Below are 27331 nucleotides of genomic sequence, written 5' to 3' on the forward strand. Positions count from 1 at the left end.
GCTTTTGTCCACTAAATGTGGAACCTGGTGAGATTAGAGACCTGTGGATGGTGTGCATTAAGACGCCCAAACTTTCTATCATACTCCTATCTTATATCTGATCATACTAAACACAGTCAAAGCTTTGGAAAATATTCAACTAATGAAAATCTTCGAACCATTTCTATGACTTGGTGACCCTAAAATATTCTGCTCTCTGAATATCCACACTAAAGGCTTTCTAACATTCTAATACAACATTTTGGAAACAAAACAATTTTACTAAACTTTACAGTTTAAATGGAAAATAAATATAGAAACTCTGAAAAGAGCAAATGAAAACTTCTACTAAATGTAACATAAGCTAAACAATGGTGCCATTTATAGAAAGGATTTTGCTAAATGAGTAGTAGTTGTACTGGATAGTTGTACTTTGCAACATTTTAAACCATTTAGCTCCACTAAGAGATCTATTTGTTTCTCTCTCTCTGTCTGTGGCACTACTTTGACTTTGAACATCTTTATTTTCAGAGATATTTTGTTTTAACTTAGAATTTGGAGATTTTGTGTCGGTTTCAGGAACTGTTTTCCTTTCAACTGGTTTGACCCCCTGCTGATTCCGAGTCTGCCTGCTTTGTTTATCGCATAGCTCCTCAGAAAGAGGGGTCCACACGTTTTGTTCTGAGGCATTGTCACTCTGGCCTTGTTGGTCTTTGATCCAATCGAATTCTACTGTTATCTCAGCTCCTGACAATAAAAGATTTGCAGCACTAACTCTGTGCATGGTCATCTGATACTCAGCTTCCAGCTGCTCATACTTTTCAGTTTCGAGTTCTTGAATCTTTTCTTCACATAGACTGAGGTTAAAATTGTTTAGGTTATCCTGCTTTTCTGGAGATAAGTGGATAAGCTTTGCAACAATTTGTTTCTGTTTCTCTATGCCTATGGAGTCAATGGTGTGCCCAGAATTGAGGATGCTTGAATCCATTTTCGGCTGATGGCACAAAAACACAAGTTATGAAGAAATTTCAAAAGAACACAATCCAGTCAGTACCCACTATACTTGTATATTTCCATATACATATTGTAAGGACTTATTTTTATGTGTAGAAAAGTGTCACGGGTTATCTTTAAACCTGTGATATCAAATAAACACTTTTCTTTCAGTGTTGGAAATGCTACACCTTGTTTAGGATTTACTAGCTATTTTAGCGCATGCTTTACCTGTCTCTGAGGATTTATAAGCAGTTTGGCGCAAAGCTTAACCGTTAAGGATTTACTAGCAAATTAGCTGATGATTCACCTTTCTTTAAGGGATTTTAAGCAATTTATTTTGAATCCACCCCCTTTCGGTCGGGTAGGACCACAGATTAACTTACGTTAAATCTGGCAACAAATCTTGTTCTACAAGATATAAAATAGTGTTTAGGAGTCTTATCAGACTAATAGACAAAGGGATTGAGGTTAAATTTCGAGGCATCTAACCTATTTTGGACTGGAAGTGACTTTGAAATAGTATAACTTGGGAGTTTTCATTTTTGGGATGTGGTTATAGAAACCGTAAATGGCAGCATCTAGGTATAGATGTGAATAAATGTGCTAAACTCTATTTTATTTTATTCTTTTCATTGTTATTAAAAGCATATATCCAATAATTATGCTATAGATCATTGTAATGCCACCAAACTTGTAGGATACATACACTACTCAAAAAAATTAAAGGAACACTGTAATCAGAGCATAGTATCAAGTTAATTAAAGTTCTGGGATATTGATTTGGTCAGGTGAGAAAACAGGACATCAAAACAGGAATGGTTTTACAGGTGGAGGCCACTGACATTTTCCCCCTCCTCATCTTTTCTGACTCTTTTTCACCAGTTTTGCATTTGGCTAGGCTCACTGTCACTACTGTTAGCATGAGGCGCTACCTGGACCCTAAAGAGGTTGCACAGGCAGTCCAACTCCTCCAGGATGGCACATCAATACGTGCCAGAAGGTTTGCTGTGTCTCCCAGCACAATCTCAAGAGCATGGAGGAGATTCAAGGAGACAGGCAGTCACTCCAGGAGAGCTGGACAGGGCCGTAGAAGGTCTACAACCCATCAGCAGGACCGGTATCTGCTCCTTTGTGCAAGGAGGAGCAGGAGGAGCACTGCCAGAGCGCTACAAAATGACCTCCAGCAGCCCACTGGTGTGAATGTCTCTGACCAAACAATCAGAAACAGACTTCACCAGGGTGGCCTGAGGGCCCGGCATCCTCTAGTGGGCCCTGTGCTCACTGCCCGGCAAGGTGGAGCTCCATTGGCATTTGCCACAGAACTTCGGAATGGGCAAGTCTGCCACTGGTGCCGCGTGCTTTTCACAGCAGGTTCACCCTGAGCATATGTGACAGACGTGAAAGTGTCTGGAGAAGCTGTGGAGAACGTTCTGCTGCCTGTAACATCGTTCAGCATGACCGGTTTGGTGGTGGGTCAGTGATGGTCTGGGGAGGCATATCCATGGAGGGACACACAGACCTATACAGGCTAGACAACACCACCCTGACTGCCATAAGGGATTGGGATGAAATCCTTGCACCCATTGTCAGACCCTATGCTGGTGCAGTGGGTCCTGGGTTCCTCCTGGTGCATGACAATGCCCGGCCTCATGTGGCGAGAGTCTGCAGGCAGTTCCTGGAGGATGAAGGAATTGATACCATTGATTGGCCCCCACGCTCGCCTGACCTAAATCCAATAGAACACCTCTGGGACATTATGTTTCCATCCATCCCATGCCGCCAGGTTGCACCTCAGACTGTCCAGGAGCTCAGTGATGCCCTGGTCCAGATCTGGGAGGTGATACCCCAGGACGCCATCCGTTGTATAATAAAATTTCAGGACATGGATTAGCCTGCCGCATAATTTTTTCACTGTAATTTTTGGGTGTCTTTGAATTCAGCCCTCTGTAGTTTGATCATTTTCCATCAAAGGATGTGGCATGCTTTTGGTCCTGACACATCACCCAGTCCATATCAGTATAAATAAACAGCATGTTGTTTTTTCCCCCCACTGAGATCTGTTGTGTTTTCAAAGTGTTCCTTTAACTTTTTTGAGTAGTGTAGATAGCTACATCTGGATCATACTACGACTCTTACTTTGGGAAGATAAGCCAAACTGTATTTTTGGAGAGTGAATGACATGAAAAGGCCTATGTTGTTCTTTCTTTCACATAATGAGCTTTGCAATATAAATCAGTCCGTTGGTGAATGGACAATAGAAATAGGCTCTGCCTTGCCTTGTTGGAAAAGTATAGTTATGACCTGTTCTCAGCTCAGGAAGTAGGACCCATATGATATCTGGTTTTTCAATAGGTTTGCCTAAATTAAAGATTTAGATATGACTTATCAAGATATTCCTGCAAAAAGGTCTGATGTTGCAGGGGAAGGTAATGAAAGGTGCTGGAAAAAAATGCTTGTTCTAATGCCAGTTTGTTTCAGCCTTTATTCAGTCTCATGTAGAAGGGCTGGTCATTTCACAGGTTATTTGCATTACAATATAGACAGTTAGCAAGTCAGAGTGAATACACAAACTTGAACAGGGGACGGGGGCTTGTAGGAAAACTGGAATTCTCTGGGACTTCTAGCGTTAAGCAGCTAGAGGATATAACAACTCGGATTGTTCTTCACTTCCTCGAACAGCACAGAGAGAGGTCAGCCCAAATATCAGCTAATCCTTGGCCAAACCCTCCTTACGCCCCTATGCCTAATGTGGCAGTGTCTTGATCACCTTCCAACAAAGCTGGGAATCATCCATCTTTAGCTGTGCCTCTACTGCGATGGAGAGGAGCACCGGGTGAGATCTTGTCCAGTAAAAGGAAAGGTTCAGTAGAAGGAGGGGGGGATGACTTTTATTGTGATCTGACTAAGGTTCCTGCTCATCTGTCCCTGGTTTGCTGTGTCTTGTCTTTTCTGAGAAATTTATGGATTTTTGGATTTATGATACTTTGATTTCTTGTGATTAGATTCGGAAGATACCTGATGTATCTACAATTACAGAGCATGTCAGCGGCTATTTGGGTAATTATCAGGCTGCCGGAAGAGGTTAATACGCTCACAAAGGCTGTAAACGAGCAGGACCGTGAGCTGAGCCGTATGTTGTGTGCTATTGAAAATAGGCTGGTGGTGGTGGTTGAACTCAAAGGTGAGAATGGATAATATCTTGGATGTGCATGCTCGCTTCAAGGCGGAAAAGCCCAACAAATTTGGAATATTGGATTCACCACGTGGAGCGCACGACAAAAGAAAAAAATCTTGCCATCCCTGAATCAGAGCACTACCTGTTTGATCTGTTAATGGTTTTCAATCCTTGCAACCAAACCAGCAGCAGAAGTGGAGTTTGGAGATGAAATTCAATTTTTAAATCTATCTTTGCTCTCTAATTTATCCAGAAGTTTTGCAATCACACTTTTTCTCTCCCTCCCAGCTTGGTGGAGGGCTGAATATTTAGCATGCCTTCCGTGGAAATGCCTTTCTTTTTATTATTTTATAACTTCTCATTCCAAAGCAAACATGCAGGCAATCCTTCCTCATTGGTAATAAAAGCAAATGCTTCATTCCATTCTTTTTGAATCCTCTGTTCTCATCAGTATTCTTCCTTTTTTCCCTTCAGAATCCATGGTCCGAGACACACCCACAGCTTTCTTTGCCTGGCACCAAGCCACGCTGAAACCTGCGGCAAGCTATGACCATTGATGTATGGCTATGGCGCAAATTTTCGTTGAAAGAAATTTTTACATTTATTTTTTTAGATTTATTTATTATACAAATGTTTACAGCATTGGAAAACAATGAATCTGTGTTTGACCTCCTGCCCAACACAATAAAATAAACAACCCAAAAAAATTAATTTTTATACATTTTTGAAAAAGCTCCAGCAAGCCGCAAGAGACTGACAGAGTCTCTTTACCGACCCATTGCTTAGACACATTACTTTTTGTTGACTTAGACAACATCAACAACACAACATTTACTTTACATCATTTACTCTCAGGACTTGGAGTCCCATAAAATATATGTCAGATCTGTTATCTTATGTATGTTGCAAAATCAATTGTTGGTTAAGGTAGAGAGATGCAATTTTAATGTTGACCTAATGTCATTCATGTGTTTTCTGGTTTCTCCTGGTCAGATCTCAATGGACCCTACAAAGGTGCATGCAGTTACTGACTGGTCGGTTCCTAAGGATAAGAAACAACTGCAGAGGTTCGTGGCGTTTGCTAACTTCTACAGGACAGTAGATAGTAAGAATCGGGCACCTGGTTTTATTGGGTCGTTCCCCATCACTGAGGTGGTGAACCCGGTGGCTGTTCATCTCCAGCTCCCTCGTGCGATGAAAGTACGCCCTACGTTTCAAGCCTGTTCTAACTCCTATAAACGCGTTTAATGAATCCCTTTAGTCTGTCTGCGAATGTTCGCTTTGCTTTGCATCACTTTGCAGGTAAATCAGATGTTCTGACGCCCAGAAATCTTTTGGTCTAAATGGACCATTAGCCCATTAATTAAGAAAATCTATTTTATAATCTTAGTGTTTTTGTTTTTTGTTTTTTTGTGTTGGTGATGTAACATTTGTTAACCTCAAACCTCAATAACCTTGTTGTTATGTTGTGTGTACTTTGATTTCCACCTCAGTAAAGCAAAAGGAAAGTGGCATATAAGTAAATTTGACTGACATCACCTTTAATTCAAACTGTCAGCGATGAGAAGGTTCTACATCAAACCATGTTCATCTGAAAATCCTCTGAAAAACATGGAGGTTTCTCAGCAGTTTCTAGTTAAAATGTTTCTATCCTGTTTTCACACCTTGGTTTTGAACTATAATGTTTACAGACACAATATTTAAAGACCAAAATGCTTTTGTAATATAGAGGGAGAAAAAAGTTGATTTAGTTGGCATACCTCCATTGAGAATCTCAATTGAGTGAACCGTAGCTGAGGTAGTAAGAAGGATTTTCTGTCCATAGCCAATTGTAACGCGGTGGTCTTCACTGTGTCCTGGCATCCAAAGGTGAAGTCCCAACTCTTTATCAGGACAAACTGGGGGAAAGGAAAAAAGCATCAACTGGCTACTAGATGTGTGCAGCCTAGAGATTAAATCTGAGGCTTCTGAGGCAAGATTCTTGGAGGTAGAAGGCACAACATGCTTGGCCTTTAAAGCAATATTTAAGAAGTAAACAACTAGCATGTTAAGTGTCTGGCCAAGTTAAAAACAGGTATAACAGATCGGCTGGAAGTAATGGGGCTGATGGGGAAACTAAGATTAGAAGAAGAAGAGGACACAGGGAAAAAAACAACAAAGATTAAAAAGACCCTGTCAAGGCTCAGTACAGAGGACCCAGTAATAAAGAAAGACACACGGCTACATAATTCAAAAGCATTTATTTAAAAAGTGCGGATCTGCAGTAGCAGCAAGGACATCTAAGGCAGGAAACTCTGCAGGAGGAAAAATAAGGTTATTGACCATGTAAATCTGATGGAGGATGATAATGAACAGATGAGTTACTAACCTGGTTTAATAGTTCACTCTGTGCCAAGATCGGTCGGCTGCCAACAAGATTCGGAGGGAGCCACCCAGAGAGCCCCAGGCGCTGCAGGCCGGGAGAACAAGCAGGAGACCAGATCCAAGCAGACTAAGGAAAGTAGGATCATCCAGAGGGCGAAACCAAAGCCGATATCGTGGACGTGCTCAGGATTCAGATCAAGGAGATCAGAAGTCCGAAAAGGTTCCGAAGGGAAATCCAGGATGGTGACGGGAAGCAGTTCCAATTTCAATTAACAGGCAGAATCCAGCAGAAGTCCATAGACAGGTCAGGCAAACAGATCAGATGGAAACAGGCGGGCTCAGTGGTTGAGAAGCAGAACAGGTCAGGATCAGAAACACTAAGGTAACAGTGGCACACTCTCACCACTGGCTTGAGAATAATTTCGTCTCATGACTGGAAGCAGGCAGATTAAACAAATCCGATAGGAACAGGAGGGCTCAGTAGTTGAGAGGCAGACCAGGAAATCAAAAACACTAAAGTAACACTGGCACACTCACCCCCCTAGGTCGAGAATAATCTGGAAGTGATGAAGGGTTAAAGGGCTGGTTAAAAATACAGGAGCAGGTGGATCAGATGAAGGAGAACAGTGGGGAAAAAGGAGGCGGCCTAGTGGCTAGAGCAGTGCACTGTGCTCTAAGAAGGTTGCAAGTATCCGGTTCGATCCCCAAAGCCTCCGCTATGGGTCCCTGATAAAGACCCTTAACCCCCTTTGTTTTATTTGGCATATTTACTCCTCCTCTGCAGTTACCGTTTGCTGGATTCATTGTTTCTTTGCTCCTGGTGTGCTTTCCCTGATTTATTTTTTTTTTTTTTGGCTTTCTGTATTTGCTTTTGGACTTTTCTTCTGACATTTTTGTAACTGCATTAAATCCACAAAAACTCTGTATCTGCTTTTGGGTCTTCCAAAAACCTACACCCTACCTGACATAATCATGGTGATCTATGGGCAAAGGACTGGAAGGTTGGACTCCTAACAGAGACCTGGAAGCTTTAAACCAGAGAAGAACATTGTAGACCGGGACACACAAAGAAAGACCTTTGGTCCTAGTGGAATCCTGGAGGCGGTGGAAGGATTAACAACTAGCTGCGGAAAAACCATATTCAGCCTGATGGAACGACAAACCAAAACTAGCATAAGAAGTAACATAAAGGCTCAAGTGAAAACAGATTGGCTAAAAGAAGTGACAAGAAACAGGCTAAGAAAGCTAAGTTATCACAAAGAAACAACCAAGATACTGTTAATGATAAAAAAAATAGAGAAACACAAATAAAACCAAACATAGAAAACCAAAGTATAAAGTTTCAATACTAAACTAGAAAGGTAAAAACAGAGTCAGCATGGAGAAAACCAAAAAAACAAATATGAGCACAGACAACATAGAAACCAGAAAGACGAAAACAGAACAAGCCGAGACCTGCTCCTACATGAACGACTGAAAACCAGGAATTCCAGTGAAACCAAAAAGATAGAGCTACAGATGAAACGGCTATGAGCAGAACCATCCACAACTACAGAAATAAGGGCCTCATAATTCAAAACATGAACTAAGGTATTAAAATTAATCAACTTTTCAATAATATTCTAATATTTGAATGACTATCCGTACAATAAAATTAAACTATTAAGCCAATCCTGAAGCAGCTTTGGTCTCATTTTGTTCATCCTTCCAAAATTCACACCTTCAATTATTTACAGCAAATCAGATTAATTTGAAATAAAGTTAATGTACTGATTGTTCAGTCTAAAGCATTCAGTCATCAGATAAATGCCTGCAGCCTGAGATCCTCTCCATGAACACCACACAGGATACTGGGCAAACTGGGAATAAATTCAACCTCCAACCTTTACAAAATGATTAGAACATTTATGAAGTATTTCTAGGGAGATTAAAATACTCCACCTTACTGGGCGTGTACTGATTAGAGTCTGCGTGCACTGTCTGCAGACAGATGAGATTTCATGCTCAAGCGTTACTATAATACCGCCTACATGGCCGTCATTTCCGATCTTTGCCCGGATGCCGGCTTCGAGTCTACCTTTTGGATATGTTGTGTACTGACGCACCTCCGCAGAGAGAATGATGGCCGAGGTCTCAAGTAACGAAGTACAAATACTTTGTTACTGTACTTAAGCACACCTTTTAGGTATCTATACTTTACTCCATTACTTATTTTTCTTCCAACTTCTGAATTCTACTCATTACATTTCCACACAAGTATCTGTATCATTTTAAAACAAATGTTACTCGTTACTCTTGGCTTCGGTTTAATGTTTCTAAATATTTATTTCCCGTCATGTGCTCCATCCAATGCAGATCATTGGCTCCACCCACATCTAGTGAAAACGAGTGTGATTGGATGAGACATAGAACGCAAACACTCATTGGTTAGCTAAAGGAAACCATCAGAAGCAAGCAGGTGTTCTTCAAACTGCAAACGTGAATTGTCTATGCCATGCTACAATGTGGGATTCAGAAAAAGATGTTGAAATGTCTGAAAGGTCGGACACAGGCGAGAGCGTATCGGGAGATGGAGACCAACAAGACCTCCCTCATCCTTGGACCTATGTCAGAGAATTTTTAGAAATAGTCGAAAAATTTAGCTTTCAGTTCATATAGTGGCATCTGGCTGTTTTTATTAAAGGTTACTTTATACTTTTATACTTAAAGTAGTTTTAATGAGCACATACTTTATCACTTTTACTTGAGTAAAGAGGTCAAGTTGATACTTCAACTTTTACCAGAGTGTTTTTAAACATCAGACATCCCGAGTCTCCCAGAAGTTCCGGGAGTCTTCCTGATGTCGATAGTTGTTCACGGACTATAGGAGGGGGTGTTTTTCTAAAGCGAGTGAGAGTGAGCAGGCAGTACAATAATTCATGCATCATGTGCGGATTAGAACTACTGTGATTGCGCAGGAACAACAATAGAGAGTGGGGTGTGGGGAGGAGGTTGCTGGTGAAACCTGTGCAGTGTATCTGTCCAAAGCGATGCTCTGATCAACCAGCGTTCCAGGCGACTGGTTGATCAGAGAGCTGATTGGATCAGTCCCATAAGTTTCTCTGGTTCCTCTCTGGCAGTCACCTAGTTACCACTCAAAGCTGTGCATCCTGGGAAACGGCAGAGGTTCAATCCTCGAGGAAAAACGAAAATATAGGACTAAATCTACAGCACAATATACTAAAGTATATCCACATCTAGTGAAGGGGAGGAACAGTGGCGGATCTAGACCAAATGTACCAGGGGGCCAGGAGGGGGCCAGTATGTTTTAATGGGGGCCCAGAAAAGCATGAAATAAAAAACTAGGAAAGGGATTTAAATACATTAAGAGAGCTGCATGAAGGGAATTTTATTTTCAATTAGGTTCAATAAAAATTCTATTTCTTATGAGGTCAATATAAATTAAAAGTTTAGGAATTTTACAAATTTTTGACTTAATTTAATTTACAACTAGTGTTATCTATAAAATTTGAATTAGAACTAAAAAAATCTATTAAAATCAGCTGTTTAAAATTAGATAATTTTTTTTCTATTTGTTGTGGAAAAAAACATTTAGCAGATTAAAACTGGGATCCTATCTTAAAACCACTGAAGCTATCACCTTATTGTTTTTGAATAATTAGTAAAACAGAATTTGTAAAGAAAAACAATGAATTAGATCCAAATGACCAATCAGTAACCATGTCTGTTCCAGTGCATGTCATTGTTAGAATTTCTGGCCCCCGTTGGCTCCCGTCTAGAACCGGCCATGGTGAGGAATGACGACACCGTGGCGAGGTGCACTGTATGCTGAAGTCCTATGAAAAACAGGAAGCACAACCGATGGTCAAGGCTACAAGACTGAAAGTATTAAAAATAAAAGACAAATGCTGTTCTGTTTTGTCTGCGATGGACTGGCGACCTGTCCAGGGTGGACCCCCCCTCTCTGTCCAGGGTGGACCCCCCCCTCTCTGTCCAGGGTGGACCCCCCCCTCTCTGTCCAGGGTGGACCCCCCCCTCTCTGTCCAGGGTGGACCCCCGCCTCTCACCCATTGACTGCTGGATATAGGTACCAGCACCCCTCGTGACCCCACTCGGGATAAGCGTGTTAGATAATGGATGGAAGGATGCCCTGTTTTGTGTTTAAGAAATTACTGTTAGTTAATAAAAAGTTGTTGAATAGGGGATGGGGGGTAAGGGTGTTTAAACATCTCCCTGAAATGAGTTTTTGGAACTTGGAATGTCTGAAACTGCAGTATCTATACTCCTACTTAAGTAACAAATGTGTGTTCTTTTGACACCACTGATGAGGGAAAACATTAAAAACACATGATCACTACCACCATTAGCCAAAGGCCTTAAAGACAGAATTCAAATTGTAGAAAACCCTTCTACATTTTAAGTTAGAATAGGAAGGCTGATTGAAGTGGCACCATGGATGGGAGACTCCGGTTAGAGAATCATGAGACTGGAGATAATGATCGGCAGCTTTAATATAGCTCCAAACACAGAATGTAGTCCATAACAGGCGAAGATGCATAATTACATGTGAAACACATGTTACATGCTGGGCTCATGGAGCATATGAGTATGGTCTGTTAAAAGGAACAAACATAAAAGTGCTTATGAGCCAAATTAGGATTTCACTAAACATTTCAGCAACAAATGTTAACCGGAGCTAGCAATCAAAGCAGCTTACCAGAACAGCAGGAAACACAGAAATATGGTGCAAATTACTGATTCACACTATAATTATATTAATGCAGAACATGTAAAGAGTAAAGTAATATCTAAAAGGTACTTTATTTATTATGCACACAAATATCCACCATGAAGAAAAAAGACTCGGCGTGTGTCACACTGATAGCAGTCTGGGCGGGAACAAGAAACTAAACTAGATTCCCTCTCAGTCTTTCTAACACAGCCGCCCTCAATTCTTTAACGTGAGAATAGTATTGAACATAGAAAGACTGCTATATGAACTAAGAGTCATCATTGAACTGGGGACCAGTCTAAGGACAGGCCTTGTGTAGATTTTGTCCTTTACCTTCAATACGTACATGTCCATCTGCGCCCTTGAAGGTCTCAACCACTGAACCCACAGGCCGCAGATCCCGCGGGAGGCGTGGATCAACAACAAGAACAACCTGACCTATAGTAGGTTCCTTGCCATCGCTCTTCCACTTCTGACGTTGCTGCAGTCATCTTCTTCTGCAAGCAAAGATTGCACAGCATGGACTGCATGTAGTTCCAAAGGGTAGAACCTGCCGTTCATAAATGGTTGGCTCCTGCTCTCTTTGCATGTTTCTCCAGATGAAAACGAACTGGTCGATCACCTGGAAGCAGGCGCACCTGGTGAAACATGCTTTGAATGTCACCACTGACGGTAACAGCATGCTGACGGAATCGCAGGAGAACTCTTATCAAAGAGGGGCCAAGTGTTGAGCCTGGTAATAGCTGCTCATTGAGGGATAGGCCCTGATACTGGAAAGAGCAGTTAAAGAAAAGTCTGTCCTTACCATTATGGTGCACCATATGGTTAGATTAGATTAGATTCAACTTTATTGTCATTACACAGGTACAGGTACAAGGCAGCGAAATGCAGTTTAGGTCTAACCAAAAGTGCAATAGCAGCAAGTGCAGGATAAATAATGGTTCCATAGATACAGGACATGGGTTCTACTGAATGAGCATAGAGATGAATACCATTATAAACGTAATCTTACTAATAGATGAATAAAATATATAGATAACTAGTGTTATTAACTATATTTATCGCTGGATATGTACCGAATATAATATACAGGTGGATATTACTAGCAAAAGGGTTTTTACAGTTATGTACAATAGTATATATACAGATGGGATTTACTATAAAATTAATAAATAAAGTTTGGACAGAAGCTTTCTAAATTAAAGTGCAGTTGAAGGTAATTGCATATTACAGTTAAAGTATGTTATTGAAAATGTAAATGTAAACAATTGGTGCTGTGAATAAACAGTCAGCAGTGCAATATAAGCAGTCAGCAGTGCAAATCAATATTCAGTCAAGATGAGTAGTGCAAGATGCATGTAAACAGTTGTAACTATAGTTACAGTCAGGAGTGCAGGTGAACATTACAGTCTTGTAAAAAAAACAGGATAGCAAAATGGTGGTAGGTGTGAAGAAGGAGAGTAGAGTCCATCAGTGAGGGTTAGAGTTCAGTAAAGAGACAGCTCTGGGGAAAAAGCTGTTCTTTAGTCTGCTGGTTCTGGTCCAGAGGCACCTGAAATGCCTGCCGGAGGGCAGGAGAGAAACCAGTCTGTGGGCTGGGTGGGATGAGTCCTTAAGAATGCTGCCGGCTTGATGTAGGCAGCGTTTCTTCTGGATATGCTCAATGGTGGGTAGTGAAGTCCTAGTGATGCGCTGGGCGGCTTTCGCCACCCGCTGCAGTGCCTTGCGCTCTGCAACAGAGCCGCTTCCATACCGCACTGTTACACAGTTGGTCAGGATGCTTTCTATTGCACAGCGATAGAGGTTCACCAGGATAGTTGGGGGGAGCTGATTCTTCGTCAGTGTCCTCAGGAGGAAGAGGCGCTGGTGAACCTTCTTGACCAGGCAGGAGGTGTTGGTTGACCAGGACATGTCCGCTGAGATGTCAGTCCCCAGAAACTTGAAACTGGAGACACGTTCAACAGCTATTCCATTGATGTGGATGGTGTCGTGGGTGCCTGTTGAATATTTCCTGAAGTCCATGATGAGCTCCTTCGTTTAGGTGGTGTTGAGGAGCTGGTTATTTTCAGTGCACCATGTGGCCAAGTGCTCGATCTCCTCCTTATAAGCAGTCTCATCATTGTTGCTGATGAGACCACACAAATGTGGACCTTAGAAAAATGTCTAAGAATAACATTATAGGGAAGAGTTAAAATATAAACAATAAAATCCTGCTAAGTGTTTTAACAATATAAAACTGGAGAATAAATAACCAATATGCAGCTATGGACATTTTCACAGTAATGTATATTTGAAAATAGCAGTAACATCAGAGATGTGCAGAATGACAGCAGCAGGTTGTTTAACTGACTAAGGTTTCTATCATTACATTTGATTTGATTTGTTGCTGCTCCCGGTGGTTGGAACCTTTATTCCACTCTGGATTCTCATCAGTCTTTGTTCACTTTACAATAAAAAAATAAATAAATAAACAAACAGTTTTGAAAACTTCGGTATTCATTCTTTTCCTGCTTTGTGTGTCACCTTTCACGGTTGCTAAGTAACAGAACATAAGACGGTAAAACCCGCCGTAGATCTGTTAGAATTCACAGACTAAACTCTTCCGGTCTCCTTATTTTCACGGACTTCGAAGGAACCAGTCTAGGTAGACCGGATCCTTGGAGGATGCAGTCCAGGATTTCGAACAGAGCCACCACCTCACTGGTCCAAAGGACCCAGAAGCGCTTGGACTTCCTGCGGAGGATGAGGAGAGCCCACCTGCCCCCCCCCATACTCCCCACCTTCTCCAGAAGCACCATAGAGAGCGTTCTGACCAGCTGTCTCACTGTGTGGTGTGGAGGCTGCAGCGCCTCAGACTGGAAGAAGGTGAGAACAGCAGAGAGGATCATGGGGGCTCCTCTTCCCCCCATTAAAGACATTTCATCCCAGCACTGCGTGTCCCGAGCCCATGACCTCATCAATGACCCCTCACCCCCCACCATGGACTGTTCTCCCTGCTGCCCTCTGGGAAGAGGCTTCACAGCATTCAATGCAGGACCAGCAGATTCTGCAGCAGCTTCTTCCCCACCGCCATCACACTGATGAATGTTTTGTAAAATGGGTATTTTTGGATTTTGTTTTATTCTATTTATTATATTTTATCATTATATATATATATATAAACAAAAAACGTTAGAACTGTACATTTACAGTCATATATTTATATCACTGTTTTTATATATGTATTTATTTATTTAGTTATATTTACAAGTCTTCACTTTTAAATAAGATGAAATTATCCAGTGAGCTGTTTCAAAATGATTTTTTTTTTTGTTTTGCACTTGTGTAAACAAAATGACAAATAAAATCTGTCTAAGTCTAAAGTATATTGAAATGAACATAGCCTATTGAAGCAAGATCTAACACACAGTTTTTTTTCAAACAAAATATTAATATCAATATTATTAATAAACTTTTATTTTATTAATAAACTTAAGATAAAGGTTAAGGTAAATACATAAATGAAAGTGCATTCATTATTAACCGAAAATGCATTACTGTGCTGCTCTATGATCCTACCCATCACTGCTTTCAAATAATAAAATAAGGAAAAAACCGAATCACATGGCTCTAATCTGCATTTATCCCTGAGTCAATTCAACTGAAAAATATGAATAAATAAAGTAATATACAAAAATCTATGTACACTCACGTCTTGAAAAAAGAAACTTTGTAATTATTCATGGCAGCGGACCCAGAATTCAGCCAGAGGTTCTTTAAAAAAGGAATTTATTAAGCAAAAAGCAGAGCAATACCAAAAAGGACTGAAAAATCAAAAAGACCACAGACTACAGGTGACAGCAGAGGCTGATTGAAGCCAAAATAAAAGCAGCCTGGATAGAGGGAGAGGTGATGGAGACGGACACGCTGCTGAGCGAGGGGCAGGTGGGATCCACACACCAGCCACAGGATACCGGGAGGTGAACAGAGGGTAGAGTCAGGGCAGAGGTCTGCGCCTGGAAGTAGAGCTCCGTCGCCAGTGGTGTGAAAAGTTCACACATTTGTTACTGAAGTAGAAGTATAGATACTGCAGTTTAAAAACACTCTGGTAAAAGAAGTATCAGCTTGACCTCTTTACTCAAGTAAAAGTGAAAAAGTATGAGCTCAAAAAACTACTTAAAGTATAAAAGTATAAAGTAACCTTTAATAAAAACAGTCAGATGCCACTATATGAACTGAAAGCTCAATTTCTAAAACTTCTCTGAGATAGGGCCAAGGATGAGGGAGGTCTTGTTGGTCTCCATCTCCCGATACGCTCTCGCCTGTGTCCGACGTTTCAGACATTTCAACATCTTTTTCTGAATCCCACATTGTAGCATGGCATAGACAATTCACGTTAGCAGTTTGAAGAACACCTGCTTGCTTCTGATGATTTCCTTTAGCTAACCAATGAGAGTTTGCGTTCTATGACTCATCCAATCACACTAGTTTTCACTAGATGTGGATGGAGCCTATGATCTGCATTGGATGGAGCACATGACGGCAAATAAATATTAATAAACATTAAACCAGGGGTAACCAATTAAAAATCAGCGGGTCTGAATAAAGAAAATCATCAACCAGTAAAGGTCCAGAGACATTTTTAATGATCTGCTTTAAACTTGGGTTTGAATGGAGACTAAGCCATTCTCAAGCACATATCAAGGTGCTCCTTCTGAGCCTGGATCCAGATTTATTTTGGATTCTGTTCATGGTGGAGAATCCTGCATCACAGCAGCAGGTTGAGCCAAACATCCTCTAAATGTTCAGGCTCCGCCCCGTCCGGCCAGGTCAAGATGCGCTATTGCAATCGCACCTAACAGGAAAAAGAAAGGCGAGAAGATCCGGTTTGTCAAATTAAAATATAGTAACAACAGATGGGTAACTTTTAGATGTGATTAATCTATCTCTGTTACAGGGATATGTACCTAAAGCTTTTAAGGTTGCTGGAATTAAACCTCTGCTTAAGAAACCGTCTCTTGACCCAGATGACTTGGTCAATTATAGACCTACCCTATATCCAATCTTCCTTTCTTATCTAAAATTCTTGAGAAAGTAGTTGCCAAACAAGTTTGTGATCACTTGCACCATAATGAACTTTTTGAAGAGTTTCAGTCTGGCTTTAGAGCTCATCATAGCACTGAAACAGCTCTGGTGAAAGTCACTAATGATATTCTCATGGCCTCAGATAATGGACTTGTATCTGTGCTCGTCCTGTTGGATCTCAGTGCTGCATTTGATCCAGTTGATCATAATATTCTTTTAGAAAGACTTGAAGATTTTGTTGGAATTAAAGGAACAGCACTAGACTGGTTTAAATCTGATCTATCTGATCGGATTCAGTTTGTTCATGTTAATGATAGATCTTCCACATGCTCAAAGGTTACCTGTGGAGTACCACAGGGATCAGTGCTAGGACCAATTCTCTTTACTATATACATGCTCCCAATCGGTAGAATTATTAGACAGCATGGGATTAATTTCCACTGTTATGCTGATGATACCCAGCTATATCTGTCTATATTCCAGATGAAGCTAACCCATTACATAGATTACAGGCATGTCTTGAAGACATAAAAACCTGGATGACTATTAACTTTCTCCTTCTGAATGCAGACAAAACAGAAGTTATAGTCTTTGGACCAGAGTCTTTGAAAAAGAAGCTGATTAGTCAGTCACTTCATTTGGATGGGATTAAACTGATTTCAGATAATAAAGTAAAAAATCTTGGTATTGTTTTTGATCAGGACCTGTCATTTAAATCCCAGATCAAAGAGGTTTCTAGAATTTCCTTCTTTCATCTGAGGAACATTGCAAAAATTAGAAATCTCCTGTCCAGGGGTGATGCTGAGAAACTAGTCCATACATTTGTTACTTCAAGGCTGGACTATTGTAATTCTTTACTATCAGGAAGTCCACAAACTGTAGTTAAAAGCCTTCAGCTGATCCAAAATGCTGCAGCCAGAGTTCTGATGAAAATGAAAAAGAGAGATCATATCTCTCCTATCCTGGCTTCTCTTCCTTGGCTTCCTGTTAAATCCAGAATAGAATTTAAAATCCTCCTTCTTACATATAAAGCCTTAAATGGCCAAGCTCCATCTGATATCAGAGATCTGATTGTTCCTTATGTTCCTAACAGAGCACTTCGCTCTCAATCTGCAGGTTCACTAGTGGTTCCTAGAATTTCTAAAAGTAGAATGAGAGGCAGATCTTTTAGTTATCAGGCTCCTCTCCTGTGGAACCAACTACCAGTTTTAGTCCGTGAGGCAGACACCCTGTCTACTTTTAAGGCTAGGCTTAAAACTTTCCTTTTTGATAAAGCTTATAGTTAGGGTGGCTCAGGTTATCCTGAGCTATCTCTATAGCTATGCTGCTATAGGCTTAGACTGCTGGAGGACATAGGGACCCCTTTTTCATCATTCTGCTTCATTCTATCTCTATTCTCCCACTCTGCAGAATCTGTTAGTTCAATCTCTAACGTTCTGCTCTCTCTGCTTTTTCTCATAGTAGCCTCATCTGGTCTGTTCCTGTTTGGCTGTGACTCCATCCTGGAGATAAATATCAGCTGTGCTGCTGCCATCAACACCTTTGTTTCTAGATGTTGGAGCTTGGCCTGTTTTCCAGTGTAGTCCTGTTTCTCTGACTGTGACTAAATGGATGTGCTCTCTTCATCCTCTGACATGGGAGCTGGCTCGGAGCTCGTCTGCCTGGCTGTGTGTTTCCTGGACAGGGCCGCCTGTGGAGTTGGTTGACAGTTGCCTTTTTTATCTCTGCTTCTTTTTCTATGTCTGCTTCTGTCTCCTTGAACCCCAGTCGGCCTCAGCAGATGGCCGCTCACACTGAGCCTGGTTCTGCTGGAGGTTTCTTCCTGTTCAAAGAGAGTTTTTCCTCTCCACTGTCGCTACAAGCATGCTTAGTGTGAGGGATAGCTGAAGAGTCAATGAGTCGATGCAATCAGCTGGTTTTCCTTAGATAGAAAACTTTGAATCAATCTGACTGGATGATCTGGTGAACTGGAAAGTGCCTTTAGATGACATGATATGAATTTAGTGGTATATAAATAAACTGAATTGAACTGAATTAACTACAAATTAGAACATAATTCTTATATATTTCAAAAAACTCACACAATATTTTTTTCAAAGATTAGATGCAAACTATTGGTGCTTCAACAGACCAGGAAGCAGATTTCTCATCTCCATCAGAAACCGCACATTTGCTGGGTGCTGACGGGGATTAAGCATGCAGAAAGCGTTCATCTCTGCATGTTTCTCTCCTATGAATTTAATGATAATATGGTGCATGCTCTGCTCGAGAATAGGTCAGAGCCAAGCAAGGTGGGAGGAACAGCGGCTTTGTGGGGTCGAGGATGTGGGATTTCAGGGTAACAGGAGAAGCGGCGCGGTCCGCTAATCCGTGACCTCTGCATTAAACCGAAGCCAAGAGTAACGAGTAATGTTTGTTTTAAAAATGTAAGGAATAGAAAATACAGATACTTGTGTAAAAATGTAATGAGTAGAAGTAAAAAGTAAGAAGAAAAATAAGTAATGGAGTAAAGTATAGATACCTAAAAAGTGTACCTAAGTACATTAACAAAGTATTTGTACTTCGTTACTTGACACCTCTGCCCGTCTCCATCAGAGTATGGTGTGGATCCCACCTGCCCCTCACTCAGCAGCGCCTCCATCACCTGCAGGATCAGCTCCGCCCCTCCCTCCATCCAGGCTCCTTTTATTTTGGCTTCAATCAGCCTCTGCTGACACCTGCAGCAGCAGTTAGGGAACGCAGTGAGTCCGTTCCGCTTCCAGCCCAGCTTGGATTGTTAAAGGAGGGAAACCAAAAACCAAAACAATCCAAAAATGCAAAGTACAACAAAAAAATTTATGGAAAATAAAAACACAATTATGTTTTCCCCTTCGAATGTAGTGTTGGTGCTGCAACACAACTGCACCAACACTACATTCCCCACAATGCAACGGTAGCCTGCAGAGTAACAGCAGCTCACACAAGCGGCCGTGGCTTGTGGGCCGGTTCTAATGGTCATTAAATATCATCCAGCGGGCCGCAGATAAACAGTTCGCGGGCCGGATTAGGCCTGTGGGCCTCAACTTTGACATATGTGATCTAGATGCTACAGGATCATCACAGCAGTTCCACCAGCTAACACTTTAGATCTGGTCAGTTTGTCATTCAAGGAGCTAATGTGGGTTTAATGGTGCTGCACTGCTGTGTGTTTCCTGGGGTTAGTTAGGCACCGCAGAATGGGACAGGACGAGCATCTCCGTAGATGTGTCCCCCTCCTTTCACAGACGGTGGTCTGTTCCTGGTCATCAGGAATGTCTGACAGACAAAATGTAAACAGCAGCAGACACACAGAGTCGCCCCTGACTCAGGAGTTTTGGAGCCGTGGCCAAAAATCCTTCCTTGATCCTAATTTCATCAAACACTTGTGGTCTGTCCTCAAAGACGGAGTAGACAAACAAAGTGACGAGCTTTATTTACAGATAAACCTAGAATTTTTCAAGCTAGAGATGCAGTTTGCAACTTTAGGGAAACAGAGAAACCATCCATTAATTTTCTTACACGCTTGTCCTGAGTGGGGTCGCGAGGGGTGCTGGTGCCTATCTCCAGCAGTAAACAGAGAAACCAGAACATTTAAAGTTAACCTGAAATAAAAGAAATGTCTTATATTTAAAGGCAAATGGTTAGAATGGAAGACAGCACCCAGACTTCAGACACTCATTCATCTTCTTGTCTATTTCACACTTTAATCTGATGATTCACTCACCTGCTTTCATGCTGGGAATCAGGAGAGCAGCAAGAAGAGCAGCATATGTGTCAACAAGTCTTCTGCCAGCATCTTCTGCCATCATGTCTCTGATTCAGGAGCCTTTCAAAGGAAAATAAGGCAACATGAATCTCCTTCAAAAAACTAAATAAACAGGCTTCAAAAAAACTTCAGCGTAAACCTGAGGCCAGGGTGTACCCTGGATTAATTAGCGGTATCCAGCAGTTACCAAGGTGATTTATTCTGTGCAGGTAGCCAGGCTAAGGTTTAGCTTAGAGTTAACTGACACAGATTCTCTTTGTATTGTGTCTTTATTTAGACACAATTATGGTCCATAAACAGACAAAAACAAGAACAATAATAAAAAAAGAGAAAAATTTAAAACTTATAATAAAGTAATCAATCACTGACATCTAAACTAAAGCCCCAGTGATTCCACAAACTGGAGAAGAATGTCACTGGCTTTGAACAGGCTTGGTCAGAGTCTGAATGATGCTGTTTGCAGAGTCTGTTAATCTACACATACATCTGTGCATAATGTTTGGAAGCACAGAAGCGCAGGTTGCTACATTGACATCACAAACATCTGACTGGCACTGCACCATCGGGGCACCCTAAGCAGCATCCTCATGCCATCGTTATAAGCAACCTGAAGTTTATTTATACTGCTTTTCCTGTAACGCCGCCACATTTGGGCTGTATACAATGGAGTACAGTATGCTTTAAAAAGTGCAATTTTGACAGATGCTGAGCACATGGAGAACCTCAGAAGAAGAATATAGCTTATACATATTTAGCACAACGCTGCCTGTAAATGTCTTTATCATCAGACAGGTCAGCAGTGATGTAATGTCCCAAATATTAGACCTCATCATTGATCTGGAGGATGCTGCCAGACAGAGTGAAGTCAGGAAAAGATAATTTAGTGTCTTCTTTGCTCTTAACAATCATGATGTTGCTCTTTTTTGCATTGTATTTGATGTCATGCTGTAACCCATACTGAGAGCAAACCCTTAACAGTTGCTGCAGACCAGCACTATATGGACCGAATATCACAAGATCATCAGCATACATCAGGTGGTTGATGGATTACCAACCCGACAGCCAGTCCTGTATTGATTCAACAGTTTGGATAAATCATCCATATACAGGTTAAAAAGGCAAGGAGATAAAATGCTGCCTTGTCGCACAGCATCACCAACATATCACACATTGCCTGGAAACCAGATTAAACTAAACGTAACATAAGAAACTTTGAACCATTTCATTTGATGGGCTAATCCAGGATTACCTGATGTTGTTTTTTAACTAGACATGATGTTTAATGCTCCTCTGGAGCAGGAAGGGGTTTAAGGTAACAGGAAATACTGACATTAAGCTCAGAAGGACCTCTGGCTGCTCCTGAAAAAAAGATATAAACTGAAAATATCTTCAGACGATGTGATGGTGACCGCATCTTCAGACGGTCTGTGAAGGGGACCGCATCTTCAGACGGTCTGTGATGGTGACCGCATCTTCAGACAGTCTGTGATGGTGACCGCATCTTCAGATGGTCTGTGAAGGGGACCGCATCTTCAGACGGTCTGTGATGGTGACCGCATCTTCAGACGGTCTGTGAAGGGGATCGCATCTTCAGACGGTCTGTGATGGTGACCGAATCTTCAGACAGTCTGTGATGGTGACCGCATCTTCAGACAATCTGTGATGGTGACCGCATCTTCAGACAGTCTGTGAAGGTGACCGCATCTTCAGACGGTCTGTGATGGTGACCGCATCTTCAGACAGTCTGTGATGGTGACAGCATCTTCAGACAGTCTGTGATGGTGACCGCATCTTCAGATGGTCTGTGATGGTGACCGCATCTTCAGACGGTCTGTGAAGGGGACCGCATCTTCAGACGGTCTGTGATGGTGACCGCATCTTCAGACGGTCTGTGAAGGGGACCGCATCTTCAGACGGTCTGTGATGGTGACCGCATCTTCAGACAGTCTGTGATGGTGACCGCATCTTCAGACAATCTGTGATGGTGACCGCATCTTCAGACAGTCTGTGAAGGTGACCGCATCTTCAGACGGTCTGTGATGGTGACCGCATCTTCAGACAGTCTGTGATGGTGACAGCATCTTCAGACAGTCTGTGATGGTGACCGCATCTTCAGATGGTCTGTGATGGTGACCGCATCTTCAGACGGTCTGTGATGGTGACCGCATCTTCAGACGGTCTGTGATGGTGACCGCATCTTCAGACAGTCTGTGATGGTGATCGCATCTTCAGACGGTCTGTGATGGTGACCGCATCTACAGACGGTCTGTGACGGTGACCGCATCTACAGACGGTCTGTGACGGTGACTGCGTCTTCAGATGGTCTGTGATGGTAACCGCATCTACAGACTGTCTGTGATGGTGACCGTGTCTTCAGACGGTCTTTGACGGTCCCCAGCCACTTGGTCCAGCTCCTCCGGGGGAATACCATGGCACTCCCACGCCAGCCGAGAAATATAGTCCCTCCAGTGTGTCCTGGGTCTCCCCCTGGGCCTCCTCCTGGTGGGACGTGCCAGGAACACCTCTCCAGGGAGTTGTCCAGGAAGCATCGTAACCAGATGCCCGAGCCACCTCAACTGGTTGCTCTTGATGTGGAGCAGCAGCGGCTCTACTCTGAGTCCTCCCAGGATGATTGAGCTCCTCACCCTGTCTCTAAGGGAGAGCCCAGACACACTACAGAGAAAACTAATTTCAGCCACTTGTATCCGGGATCTCGTTCTTTCTATGGTCATGACCCAAAGCTCATGACCATAGATGAGGGTAGGAACGTAGATCGACCGGTAAATCGAGAGCTTTGCTTTTTGGCTCAGCTCTCTCTTCACCTCAACAGACTGTTACAGCGCACGCTTCCGCATCCACTAGGCAAAGTACATCCTCCCCAACCTGGAGAAGACACTCTACCCTTTTCCGGCTCAAGACCATGGTCTCGGATTTGGAGGCACTGATCCTTATCCCGGCCGCTTCACACTCGGCTGCAAACCGCTACAGTGAGAGCTCTAGATCACGCCCTGATGAAGCCAACAGAACCACATCATTTGCGAATAACAAAGATGCAATCCTAAGGCCACCAAGACAGACCCCCTCAAAACCTTGGCTGTGCCTAGAAATTCTGTCCATAAAAGTTATGAACAGAATCGGTGACAAAAGTCAACCTTGGTGGAGTCCAACTCTCACCGGAAACGAGTCCGACTTACTGCCTGCAATGCGGACCAGGCACTGACACCGGTCATACAGAAACCTAACTAGGGGTGTGGGAAATAATCGTTTTGGCGATATATCGTGATATTCGGCAGCCCAATATAATATTGATCTTTCACTTCTTAGTATCGATTTAAAAAAAAAATGGTTACATTAAAACATTGATAGGAAAATGGGATACCTCTGCACCCCCACTCTGGCAGAGAGCGCCGTGGAGCCCTTTAACTGGGCGTGCAGCACCAAATCTGTATTTGAGGCAGTCACAGTGGAAGAAAACCCCAAACAACATGGATAATAATACCTAATCAATATTTTCTGATGAAAATTTACAGCACTTGCTGTTTTATCTCATCATTTGATTTTGATAGCTGGGGAAAATATGGCAATATATAGTGATACTGCAATATCATGATATCGTATCGTGACCCAAGTATCGCAACACTCATGCCAATACTCACCTCTAGACCTAACAGCCCCTATTAAAGGGCCTGGTACTCCATACTCCCGGAGTACCCCCCCCACAGGACCCCCCGAGGGACACGGTCGAATGCCTTCTCCAGATCCGCAAAACACATGTGGACTGGCTGGGCAAACTCCCATGTACCCTCCAGAATCCTGCTGAGGCTTTAGAGCTGATCCAATGTTCCACGGTCAGAACGCAAACCACACTACTCCTCCTGAATCTGAGATTAGACTATCTGACGGACCCTCCTTTCCAGAATCCCGCAATAGACCTCACCAGGGAGGCTTAAGAGTGTGATTCCTCTGTAGTTGGAACACACCCCCCAGTCCACTTTTTTTAAATAGAGGGACCACCACCCCAGTCTGCCAATCCAGGGCAACTGCCCATGATGTCCACTCAATGTTGCAGAGCCGCGTTAACCAACACAACCTCACAACATCCAGAGCCTTAAGGTACCAAGGCCAATCTCATCCACCCCTGGAGCCCTGCCACCGAGGAGCTTTTTAACCACATCAGTGACTTCAGCAACAGAGATGGGAGAAACCTAGCCGGAGCCCCCAGGCTCTGCTTCCTCGACGGAAGACGTGTTGGTGGGATTAAGGAGGTCTTCGAAGTACTCCGCCCACCGACATACGACGTCCCGAGTCGAGCTGTACGGAATTCTTTCTCCATGGCCTCTCCGAACTTTTCCCACGCTCGAGTTTTTGCTTCAGTGACCAGCCGAGCCATCTGCCGCTTTGACTGCCGGTACATATCCGGAGTCCCTTCTGGAGTCCCACAGGTCAATAAAGCCCGATAGGACTCCTCCTTCAGGTTGACAGCTTCCCTCACTGCTGGTGTCCACCAGCGTGTTCGAGAGTTGTCACCACGACATGCACCGACAACCTTGCAGCCACAGCTCCAACTAGCGGCCTCAACAATAGAGGCATGGGACATGGTCCACTCAGACTGAATGTCCCCCACCTCCCTCGGAACAAGTTCAAAGCTTTGCCAGAGGTTGGAGTTAAAGCTCATTCTAAAAGGAATAAATTGATGCAAAGATGTTCCAGTTTGCAGGGATTTTATGTCTGAGAAATCATAAAATCCCTGCTCCTTCCAAAGGAGAATTTGGAATGAGGTCATTGTTCAAACAATTTCAATGCAAATCGGAGAGCTAAATAAAACATCTGAGAAAAATTATGTGTTATGAAATGATTTGACTAAATCTGAAATCAATATTTATTTAGACAATTGTTTTCAACCACCTGTGATAATTGGGTGTATGGACCTTTTTAACTTCTTTAGCTAGTTTTGCTTTATTAAGACACTAGAGCTATTATTTATTTATTTTATTTGAATTAGGACAGTTCACGTTCATCAATGCATCAGTGAATGATTGATCATATGCCAGAATTAGCACCAGAGCTAAATTTAATTTTTAAATATAAGTAAAGAAATAAATAGATTTCATCATGGTCCGAATCCAAGTACAAATATTTATCCTACATTGAAAACACAGATATTTCTACAGGAAAGCAGATCAATCTTGGAAATTAGCCTGAACCAGAGCAAGTTTTTTCATTTAGAATGAGTTACCATGGTAACGAGCCCCACTAACAATGAATCCAGCTTTGTGCCCTGTTACAGGGATATTTAACTAAAGCTTTTAAGGTTGCTGGAATTAAACCTCTGCTTAAGAAACCGTCTCTTGACCCAGATGACTTGGTCAATTATAGACCTATATCCAATCTTCCTTTCTTATCTAAGATTCTTGAGAAAGTAGTTGCCAAACAAGTGTGCGATCACTTCCACCATAATGAACTTTTTGAAGAGTTTCAGTCTGGCTTTAGAGCTCATCATAGCACTGAAACAGCTCTGGTGAAAGTCACTAATGATATTCTCATGGCCTCAGATAATCGACTTGTATCTGTGCTCGTCCTGTTGGATCTCAGTGCTGCATTTGATCCAGTTGATCATAATATTCTTTTAGAAAGACTTGAAGATTTGGTTGGAATTAAAGGAACAGCACTAGACTGGTTTAAATCTTATCTATCAGATCGAATTCAGTTTGTTCATGTTAATGATAGATCTTCCACATGCTCAAATGTTACCTGTGGAGTACCACAGGGATCAGTGCTAGGACCAATTCTCTTTACTATATACATGCTCCCAATCGGTAGAATTATTAGACAGCATGGGATTAATTTCCACTGCTATGCTGATGATACCCAGCTATATCTGTCTATAATCCAGATGAAGCCAACCCATTACATAGATTACAGGCATGTCTTGAAGACATAAAAACCTGGATGACTATTAACTTTCTCCTTCTGAATGCAGACAAAACAGAAGTTATAGTCTTTGGACCAGAGTCTTTGAAAAAGAAGCTGATTAGTCAGTCACTTCATTTGGATGGGATTAAACTGATTTCAGATAATAAAGTAAAAAATCTTGGTATTGTTTTTGATCAGGACCTGTCATTTAAATCCCATATCAAAGAGGTTTCTAGAATTTCCTTCTTTCATCTGAGGAATATTGCAAAAATTAGAAATCTCCTGTCCAGGGGTGATGCTGAGAAACTAGTCCATACATTTGTTACTTCAAGGCTGGACTATTGTAATTCTTTACTATCAGGAAGTCCACAAACTGTAGTTAAAAGCCTTCAGCTGATCCAAAATGCTGCAACCAGAGTTCTGATGAAAATGAAAAAGAGAGATCATATCTCTCCTATCCTGGCTTCTCTTCCTTGGCTTCCTGTTAAATCCAGAATAGAATTTAAAATCCTCCTTCTCACATATAAAGCCTTAAATGGCCAAGCTCCATCTGATATCAGAGATCTGATTGTTCCTTATGTTCCTAACAGAGCACTTCGCTCTCAATCTGCAGGTTCACTAGTGGTTCCTAGAATTTCTTTTAATAATAATAATATTCTTTTAGAAAGACTTGAATATTTTGTTGGAATTAAAGGAGCAGCTCTAGACTGGTTTAAATCTGATCTATCTGATCGAATTCAGTTTGTTCACGTTAATGATAGATCTTCAACATGCCCAAAGGTTACCTGTGGAGTACCACAGGGATCAGTGCTAGGACCAATTCTCTTTACTTTATACATGCTCCCAATCGGTAGAAATATTAGACAGCATGGGATTAATTTCCACTGTTATGATGATGATACCCAGCTTTATTCAATTCAATTCAATTCAGTTCAAATGACAACACAAGTCATCTCAAGGCACTTTACAGTTCAACCAGTCAAATGAATTCAAAGTTTTCTATCTAAGGAAAACCAGCTGATTGCATCGACTCATTGACTCTTCAGCAATCCCTCACACTAAGCGTGCTTGTAGCGACAGTGGAGAGGAAAAACTCCCTTTGAACAGGAAGAAACCTCCAGCAGAACCAGGCTCAGTGTGAGCGGCCATCTGCTGAGGCCGACTGGGGTTCAAGGAGACAGAAGCAGACATAGAAAAAGAAGCATAGATACAAAAGGCAACTGTCAACCAGCTACACAGGCGGCCCCGTCCAGGAAACACACAGCCAGGCAGACGAGCTCCGAGCCAGCTCCCATGTCAGAGGATGAAGAGAGCACATCCAGTT

The 27331-nt window shown here is 42.1% G+C and overlaps 1 protein-coding gene across 1 annotated transcript in view; it reads right to left on the minus strand.

The window, feature by feature from the left end:
* LOC119798269 (cell migration inducing hyaluronidase 1) overlaps nucleotides 1-27331 on the minus strand; it is a 134494-nt gene that overhangs the window by 103120 nt on the left and 4043 nt on the right. The window contains exons 2-3 of the mRNA XM_038307642.1: nucleotides 20053-20154; nucleotides 5911-6048 (exon numbers count right to left, since the gene is read on the minus strand). Of these exons, the coding sequence (XP_038163570.1) occupies nucleotides 5911-6048; nucleotides 20053-20137 (223 nt within the window). The 5' untranslated portion in view covers nucleotides 20138-20154. The remainder of the gene's footprint in view (nucleotides 1-5910; nucleotides 6049-20052; nucleotides 20155-27331) is intronic.

The sequence above is a fragment of the Cyprinodon tularosa genome, unplaced genomic scaffold, assembly GCF_016077235.1.
Source record: "Cyprinodon tularosa strain WSP-4 unplaced genomic scaffold, ASM1607723v1 ctg616, whole genome shotgun sequence".
In the NCBI taxonomy this organism is placed as follows: domain Eukaryota; kingdom Metazoa; phylum Chordata; class Actinopteri; order Cyprinodontiformes; family Cyprinodontidae; genus Cyprinodon; species Cyprinodon tularosa.